The following is a 10,000-nucleotide window of genomic DNA, read 5'->3' on the forward strand; positions in this document are numbered from 1 at the left end:
ACGGCTGGCGTGCGAGTGGGGTAAAACCGCCCATATAGCTCATGGGCTGACTCACCAAAAGACGGTGCTGCGGCTCTAAACTACAGGTTTGGGGGTTCTAGAGCAGATCACAAGACGTCTGCTCAGATGTGCGTTTACTGCGGTGGTTAAATCCCCGATCGTGTCTGCCTGGGCTAGTCTATCAGCTAAATTCTAACTTTGCTAAATGGATAGAACGGGGGTTTTTACCCCACCCTGACCACGCCCCCAGCCAGGCTGAGCCAGCTAAACCAGCGTCTATGACGAGACGTGGCCTCAACCTATAGAATGCAAACGGCAAACTTCTAGCAGTGCATGGTGCAAAATATTGTCTTCCACTTGCATGATATAATGTTTCAATGCAGGCCTACAGTATGTTATGTAGTTACCGTATGTGGAGAGCAGAGAATCAACGTTATATTGATTCTTTTAAAGAGCAATGCTGCAGGAGCCAGGCTTCCTGAGGCAACCAGGTGGGTGGTCTCAGGGTGGGCGGGCCTCCCTGATCGCAAAGTCGTTACTGATTGGTGAAGAGTGAATCCACCACTTGGCCAATCACTGGCCAAGATTCCGTTTACAGTTTGGAGTGGGCATGTGTCCTAGACCCAGAGAGAGATCAGCAGCATGCAGTGCATCAGCGTAAGAACTCTCATGGGTCTGGCGTTGAGACTATTCTGTCCAAGCCTGAGCTTGCAGCCTGGTAGGGACAGACGGATAACCCGAGAACACAATGCCTGTGGCCACGGCTGTTGATAAAAATCTAAAAATATTGATAAAAATCTAAAAATATTGATAAAAATCTAAAAATACATTGAGCGATGTGGTGATATGTTGATAAAAATATAAAAATATATTGAGTGATGTGGTGATATGTTGATAAAAATATAAAACCCACATATAAGGGCGTCCGGGTAGTGCAGCGGTAGATTCCCTGCCTACCATCACGCGGGTCGCAGGTTCAAATGCCTGTGTTACCTCTGGCTTGGTCGGGCGTCCATACAGGCACAATTGGCCGTGTCTGCGGGTGGGAAGTCAGCTTGGTTGGTCGGGACACCTGTTGGTGGGGGAGGGGAACTGGGGGGGAATAGCACGATCCTCCCACGTGCTAAGTCCTGCTGGTGAAACTCCCCGCTGTCAGGTGAAAAGAAGTGGCTGCCGACTGCACATGTATCAGAGGAAGCATGTGCTACTCTACAAGTCTCAGATTGACAGAGGGGGCGGAGCAACGACCGGGATAGTCGGGGAAATAGGCCAAGTACAATTGGGGAGAAAAAGGGTGAGAAATCCAGAAAAAGAGAGATAAAAACAAACAAACAAACAAACAAACAAACAAACAAACATGACGCAGACAGTCACAGGCCCTGTGTGTTTTCTAAAGATCATCATATTCCTGCATACTTACAAATCCGTCCATTGCCCAGGTCTCCTCAGTGATCCTGCTGAAGGAGCTGTGGGCCAGCGCCCTCATCTGGTACAGCAGGAGCAGTAAGCGTGCCTCCTGCCGCTTGTACACTCCTACAGGGAGGAGGAGGAGGAGGAGGAGGAGGAGGAGGAGGAGGAGGAGGAGGAGGACAGGAGAGGAGGAGGAGACGAGGTGGAAACAGAGAGATGAGACAAGAGGTAGCAGAGAAAGAGAAAAGACATGGCAAGGTGCCAAAAAGCAGCAGAGAGAAATGAAGAGGAAGAGTTAACAGAGAGAACAAAGGGAGAGGAGAGGAGGAGGTGAGAAGGGGAGAAGGAGAGGAGAAAAGGAGAGGAAAGAAAGAGAGGAGAGGAGGAGAGGAGAGAAGAGAAGAGAGGAAAGAAAGAGAGGAGAGGAGGAGAGGAGAGAAGAGGACATGAGGAGAGGTGAAGAGGAGAGAAAAGAGAACAGAAGAGGAGAGTAGAGAAGGAGAGGAGGAGAGAAGGGGAGGAGGAGAGGGGAAGAGGTGATGAGAGAAGGAGAAGACAGGAGGAGAGGAGAGAAGAGGAGGAGAGGAGAATATAAAAGAGAGCAGAAGAGGAGAGAAGAGATGGAGAGGAGAGGAGAAGAGGAGCGGAGAGGAGGAGACAGAAGAGGACGTGGCGAGAAATGGTTGAGGAGAAGAATCCGAGCGAGGAGGGAAGGAGAGGAGAGAGTCTTCAGTGAGCAGTCAGCCAGTCAGTTAGAGCAGACTAATACATTCGTCTTTAGAGCCAATAGCTAATTTCCACTCTCATGCATGAGCTCATTTAGTGATTGAGTGATTGACGTGAGGCAGCTACAAAATAAATGAAAGTGACACCGGGGCACTGAGAGGAGGAGAGAGGAGGAAGTGGAAGACAGATGAGTTCTAGATGACTCACCAGAGAGCAGAAACTCCATGCTACTGTCGGTTAAAGTTACATTGACTTTTCCCGTTGTGGCATTAAAGCTGCTGATTGTCAAAGTCATGGGCTGTTTGTGGCCCTTGTAATCATAAGAACCCTTCCACACAAAATCAGGGGCAAAGACGTCATCAGGAACTGTGGGAACGGAAAACAACAACAACGTCCATTAAATAATACCATGAAAAAAAACAGAGAGATAAATCAGCATATCATTATTATTTATCCTATTTGTTAGCCAGATGTCAATACAAACCAGTTGCTTATATTAAAATAAAATACAAAAGTGCACTAACAACTAACAAATGTCACAAAACAAGCTGGGATAACAAGCAGGTGAAGTAATTATAGGTATACTGATTGAATTCAGAACGTAATTATTATTTTCTGAGAGTCAAAACTCATCGAACAAATAAATGCATAGGTATCAAAGTGCACAAATGATCACTTTTATCAACAAGCTGTCTCCAAAATTGTACTTTTTTGAGAAACATAATACTCCAAAATCATGTACTTAATATAAGACAAATGGCTGCATGCCCACGTTGCAATAGCTGGTAATTAGCTGGTGATTAGCGGGGCAGTTGTGTCAACATATCGAACAGCTGATAATAACCTTTTAATTCTATTGCAGTATGATGTTGTATGCTGTGGAAATGTAAGCAATTGATAATGAAGTAAACTCTGATAGCAAACTGTGGTTGTGCTCTATAAACTCTACGGAACTTGAAAGATGTGGTTAATTCACTTTTTTAATAGCTACAGATTTGGATCAATCTTTGTATGCATCACAGCTGTGTCCTTGGCGTGAATGGTATATATTACCATTTATTAAGCTCTACTATTTATTCTATTATTATATATAGATATTATTATATCTATTATTTATTGCAGTCACCCTAAGCCAAACTCTGTTGAATGGGGGCCAGATTAGATCATGTGAAGATATCTGGGGGCCAGCTGCTTCTGGCATCATATAGAGACACTGCATGAAATAGGCCACGCCCATCACGGGGGAAAAGCTCCGTTCATTTCCACACACCAGCGTCATTTTCCTTGAATTAAACATAGCTAAAAGCTGTTGTGTGGTGGGGCTGCGCAGACAACAAATGTAAAAAGGAGTAGAAGATCAGGGACATTTTTGGGGACAGCTCCAGACGGGGACAGGTCACCACAAAAGGGGACTGTCCCTGAAAGTCAGGGACATGGTCACCTTACTTCAGTACCTACAAGATTGTTCAGTAGCCTAACTTCCTTTGAATGATGTTATTATATTGAAGGATGTATCTACTATTCGTAGCATGTATTTAACCAGGCAAACACAGTACTTATGTGACTGTAAAAGCCAGCGTTACTGAAAGCCCAGTATTACTAGTTTTCTGCCATACAGCACAATGACCAAGAGGCTATAAAGGCAGGGAGACACATCATTAGTATGATTTGTATAGAGATACATGCAGACATAATAAATAATAATAAATGCAGATTTAGCCACTGTAGAATACATGTCTCACTGTAAACTGCACTACTTAGAGCTGTAGCTGCACCACTGAGCAGAGTGCAGCGGTGTGTCAGATAGCAGTTGTGTGCTAATACAGTACATACTGATTATTTTGTTGCAGGCAGGAGTTTCCCACAGCAGACACTAACGCTATAGCAGGACAGGGGGGGAGGACTGATGACTTCTGTGATGGCTACCAGTGTGGCTGTTTATGCTAGTGGATACTTACCATGTATTCTTGGGCTGGGCGTCCCTGGTACTGGCTTCACAGCTTTCTCATGTGATTTGGAACCGACTGCAGGAGAACATTAATATGCATGTCACAAAAACTCACGGACAAAAAAGAAGCAAGGCTCAACACCCTGAGGATGTTATAAAAAAACAAACAGGGCTTAACGTTACATGCTGCCAGCACATAACGTCTCCTCGGGCTTACTGTTTTCATAACCCTCTGGTGACTCAATTCTAAGTGCACACATCTTCGCATCGGCACGCTCATCTCAAAGCATGCAGGCGCACATCACAAATAGATGAGAGTATAGTGGTGCAGAGAGGGTAGGGAGAATATTTATTGAGTGCTTCATTTGACATGCCACACCACCTACCTCTGCAGACGGGCACCTTGCCGGTCCAGCTGCCGTCTGAGCGGCAGACGCGGTGCTCCGAGCCCCCGGAGAGGAAGTGGCCGTGCTGACAGGTGTACACCAGGGTGTAGCCGTAGGAGGGCAGGTCCAGACCCAGCACGTCCGCGTTGGCCGGGCTCCGCGGCTGCTTGCACGAGTGGGCTTTCAGGGCAGGCAGAGGGCAGAGCAACATTAGCACGCAAACATGTACACATGGAGGCAGAGATAATTAGGCTAGTCACTGGGGAGAGAGACAGAGAGGGAAAGAGGTGAGGTGAGGGGTGTAAGGAGGCATCAGAGAGAAGTGGGCGATAAGGGAAGGGCATGAGGTGAGGGGTGTAAGGAGGCATCAGAGAGAAGTGGGCGATAAGGGAAGGGCATGAGGTGAGGGGTGTAAGGAGGCATCAGAGGGAAGTGGGTGATAAGGGAAGGGCATGAGGTGAGGGGTGTAAGGAGGCATCAGAGAGAAGTGGGCGATAAGGGAAGGGCATGAGGTGAGGGGTGTAAGGAGGCATCAGAGAGAAGTGGGCGATAAGGGAAGGGCATGAGGTGAGCGGTGTAAGGATGCATCAGAGGGAAGTGGGCGATGAGGGAAGGGCATGAGGTGAGGGGTGTAAGGAGGCATCAGAGGGAAGTGGGTGATAAGGGAAGGGCATGAGGTGAGGGGTGTAAGGAGGCATCAGAGAGAAGTGGGCGATAAGGGAAGGGCATGAGGTGAGGGGTGTAAGGAGGCATCAGAGAGAAGTGGGCGATAAGGGAAGGGCATGAGGTGAGGGGTGTAAGGAGGCATCAGAGGGAAGTGGGTGATAAGGGAAGGGCATGATGAGGTGAGGGGTGTAAGGAGGTGATGAGGGAAGGGCATGATGAGGTGAGGGGTGTAAGGAGGTGATGAGGGAAGGGCATGATGAGGTGAGGGGTGTAAGGAGGCGTCAGAGGGAAGCGGGCGATAAGGGAAGGGCATGATGAGGTGAGGGGTGTAAGGAGGCATCAGAGGGAAGCGGGCGATGAGGGAAGGGCATGAGGTGAGGGGTGTAATAAGGCGTCAGAGGGAGGCAGGCGATAAGGGAAGGGCATGATGAGGTGAGGGGTGTAAGGAGGCTTCAGAGGGAAGCGGGCGATGAGGGAAGGGCATGATGAGGTGAGGGGTGTAAGGAGGCTTCAGAGGGAAGCGGGCGATGAGGGAGGGCACACTTGTACTTGTTACAAGTAATGAGTCCAGGGATAATGTGCCTTGTTTCCTTTCCGTCATGAATTCTGAACACGTTTTGTAATGAATCTACTGTACTGCAAAAATGAAGGGGGCTGAAAATAAAGTCAAAACAAAAACAATTAAGGGCCTGTGTCGATATAGCTTCTTTTGCTAAACTCCAGCTTCTTTTTTCAGTTGCTGCAATGAGGAGAGAGCGTATGCGGGCATCTGCGGCCGCTTGAAAGTGCTTTTTTCAGTCTTTTTTCAGAGTGCTCCGCCGTTTTTGTGCACCGGCTCCCAGCGCTTCCAGCTGAAAAGATCTGAACTTTTCAGAAATGCGCTGGTGTCAAGCGTGCCTCTTCAGGCAACTACCGGTAATCATTATGGAGAAACTAGTTAGCTTGTTAGCTGTCAGCTATCAAGTCCACTCCCCAGTGTACTTCCAGCGTTGAACTGGCAGGAATAGATGTCACATGGACACACACCCTAAGAGGAGTGGCAGAAGACCTGGAGAAGGTGGGTTCATGGGAAAGGGACAAAGACTTTTGACACATAAGGTCTCTAGAAGACTTCAGTTTCAACTTCCCTGAATCAAATGTTGTTACATAAAGTAACAATGCTGTCTGGAAATGTTACCTGTCTACATCAGAATCAGAATCAGAATCACTTTTATTGCCACAGTATGCAAGTTACATACAAGGAATTTGTCTTAAGGTGGGCTCAGACTACAGGATTCTGACAATCCTAGCCGATTTTGAAATCTGGCTGTGACACGCACTACAGGAGAATCTTCCCAGATTATCTTCCCTAGAATCTCAAACATGCACACACTACAAGATTTGTAAATGTGGCGCACCACACACTACAGGATATTATTAAGATTATCGGCAGGATAATCACCTTGACGACCGGCCATACTCCGAAACCGTTTCGAACGTGGAGTGTCAAATGGTGTTCCAGCAGTGACCAAAGCGATCCGGCCCCACCCCACCTCTCTCTCTCTCGTTTCCTCTCTTTCATGAATGCCTGCCTCGCATATGCATGCTCCCCAAACAAATGAATCTCACGGTAGTTAGCATGCGTGTAAACAACGCGACTCTATTGTCTGTACAAGTGAGAACACAAACACATGGGCTACCAAAATATATTCCCCTGCTGCATGTCATGAGATCGGCAAAAGTTTGGATAGACTGGATTGCTTCCCGCAGCAGCAATGCCTTTTTTTACCCACACTGCTCGATAGACAGGTAGGACAGCCTCTGACTGGCAGGGGCTCAAAACTACGATATAACAACTTTTTATTCATTGGTCATTCATTGTGATATAAATTAGTGACATTTTCCCCCAAATCCTCATGGTTCTGTGCTGTTGGTATTTGGTAGCCTATCTGATGCCTGCAGTGCAGCGCATCAAATGAGCCGCGTCAATTAACGATAATGACGTGAGTCTTGCGCAGCAGCAGGATGATGTATTCGCGCAGATTTTCAGTCCTAAATATCAAACATGTTTGATATGATCGGGACGGCCCCGATGAGGCTGTAAGCAGATCGATTGGATCTGCAAACCGCTCACACTACAAGATAATCGGTGCCGAACATCGGGCCCGACCAAGCTGCCAGGCCAGATTTCTCCTCCGATTCTTGGGAGGGGTGAATCGGGCATAAATCGTCCCGACAATCCTGTAGTCTGAGCCAGCCTTAAGTGTCTGTATGCAGCGTATAGCGGTCACATCAATATACAGAGATAAGAAGTAGGAAGATAACTAAAGACAATCACAAAGTTGCAAGTGCAATCAAATCGAGTAAATATATACAATATGTTCATGAGTGGTGAAGTGTTCTGTGGATGATAAATATGAATTTACGTTGGATTTACATGAGATTTACAGACTGAGTTAAATAAGAGTTACATTAGCTTATTCTAACTGGAATCACTATAGTGATAGTGACCTGATTTCAATGTCCTAACTTTTCTAAATCAATCAGCTTAAATACACTAGCTTCAGCTGAATTAGAAACCAGGGAGAAACGCTTTTACGGCTGTGCTGCCAAAATACTAGCCTCTTATTGACAATATTAAGTCTTTTCATTTCCTCATGAGTGCGATGAGCGCCCTTCGCCTATTTTTTTCCACATCAACAAACTGCGAAACAGAAATGTGTAAATCAATCAGAGGGCCTCGAAAGCGCCCCGCCCCCCTGAGAGGGCGAGCATCCAGGCTTTGAGGCATCGCTGGCAACATGAGAATAAACAAAATCATTTTGCAGCTTGTGACTGAATAAATAAGTAGCCAGCTGTCAAATGGGAGACAGCTGCTAGTGAGCCACAGCAGCCAAATTGGCCCTTCATGGCGTCTGAATGACATGAGTGGCGATAGGGCGTGGAAGGAAAACAGCCAGGATGATTGGCTGACTGTAAATATTTATTCTCTCCTGCTGATGTTTGGGGGGGGGGGTGTCCTGTACGCGAGTGTGTGCATGTATGCAAACATGCGTGTGTGCGTGTGTGTGTGTGTGTGTGTGTGTGTGTGTGTGTGTGTGTGTGTTAAGGCATGAATGGGTAACTGCTCTCTAAAATAAGACTTGGAAGCTGAAGCAGGTTAACCTGACTCTGCCAGATGGGGGCAGTATTGTTTGGTGCCACAGACAATAGCTAGACAATATAATTGCATTTAATGATCCTCTATGCCGGTGGTTCTCAACATGGTGTCCGGGGGACTAACCAGGCATCCTTGGGGGGTTCCGATGGTCCCCCATAAGTTCACCATTATTTCATTTACAAGAAGTTAACGCAATTAGAGAACATAGCAGAATAACTGTTTTGATCATAGTTCCACTGTTACCTCTCTACAATACAGAGAGACATGGAATTCTGGACAAAATCATATTGTCAGATTTGGTTCTGAGAGACAAAATCTCATCAAAATGGGGGGTCTGTGTCCCTAATGTGGACTAACTTAGGGTCCTTGATAAGAAAAAGGTTGAGAGGCACTGCTCTATACATGACTGTATGTAGAACAAGAGAAATGCTACAAAATAACGTCAACAAAGCAGCACACTCGGCAACAGAGTGGCTATGTACGGTATATATATATATATATATATATATATATATATACTGTATATACATGCAGTGATTGCTGAACAAATAAATGAGCTCGCTTGTTGACTTGCCTCTGAGCTTTTTCAATGAGTTGATAAATGATTCATGAAGAACGCTCTGTTTTACATTCACAAGACACACAAGATGCATTATTAGTTCATGTATGTATGTATGTTGTATCAAAGGCATGTCGTATCCCTCGTCAGACTCTGTTTACAGTGCCATGTTTCTTTACACTTCAAGCAGCGTGCAGAGCTTTACTCCTGAGATTACACCAGGGCTCAAAAGACACTGGTAGGGTTTTTCCTGCTTATTCCTGAGATTACACCAGGGCTCAAAAGACACTGGTAGGGTTTCTCCTCCATGCTCACTCCCAGTTCAATGCTGATGTCTCAGATAGAGATCGAGTACATCAGTTAAGGACGCAGACAGACAGAGACAGATAGAGGCAGAGGAGCAGAGACAGCTCAGATGATGGATTTTGGCGCCAGCCAAAAAGGTTAGCCGGATACAGACAGCAATACCAGACCATGGTCAAGTGGGCACAGTGAACTGACAAACTGTTACAGACAGGGCGGTTCAGTTAACTGACAAACTGTTACAGACAGGGCGGTTCAGTTAACTGACAAACTGTTACAGACAGGGCGTTTCGTAGCCTGCAAGTATTCTGTTTGCTTTAGGCAGACAGGTGACATCGCTGGCATTCCGCCCAGCTGTCCTCACTAATTCTTCCTACTAGACTCTGGAGACGGATGTTATGGGATCGATGACATCACTGATGTCATGTCTATGACATCACTGATGATGCACTCATGATGCCCCATACGAGGAGTGGCATCACGACGACAACAAACACCTGACTTCCGGGTGTCTCTGCAGGGTGTTAGGCGCAAATCCACCCGGTCCCTGTACATCATGTAAATACATGCACCCGAACTGGGAGCTGGAGCTGTTAGCTGTGAGCTAACGTTAGTTGTGTGGCAATAAAACACCACTGAACTAGCAGTTTGATATAACAACGGTCATGTTCGAGTCATGCTCTTTCCATAAAGCCCACCAGCTTTGATAGCTGTTGATATTTAAAATGATATTGTGGCTCTAAAATATAATTTTGTAGGGAGGTGCAGTGGTGCAGTGGTAAGCACTATCGCCTCACAGCTCGAAGGTCGTGGGTTCGATTCCCACCTGGACCGATGTGAACACTGAAGGAATGCGTGCCCGT

The 10,000-nt window shown here is 46.5% G+C and overlaps 1 protein-coding gene across 1 annotated transcript in view; it reads right to left on the reverse strand.

The window, feature by feature from the left end:
• The window catches only part of LOC310800114 (CUB and sushi domain-containing protein 3-like), a gene marked incomplete at both ends in the record, with an annotated part of 662,783 nt that overhangs the window by 6,956 nt on the left and 645,827 nt on the right, over positions 1-10,000 (reverse strand). The window contains 4 exons of the mRNA XM_083662685.1: positions 1,421-1,533; positions 2,344-2,502; positions 4,095-4,160; positions 4,471-4,650. Of these exons, the coding sequence (XP_083518811.1) occupies positions 1,421-1,533; positions 2,344-2,502; positions 4,095-4,160; positions 4,471-4,650 (518 nt within the window). The remainder of the gene's footprint in view (positions 1-1,420; positions 1,534-2,343; positions 2,503-4,094; positions 4,161-4,470; positions 4,651-10,000) is intronic.

Source organism: Poromitra crassiceps (assembly GCF_964638095.1).
Source record: "Poromitra crassiceps genome assembly, chromosome: 29".
NCBI lineage: Eukaryota > Metazoa > Chordata > Actinopteri > Beryciformes > Melamphaidae > Poromitra > Poromitra crassiceps.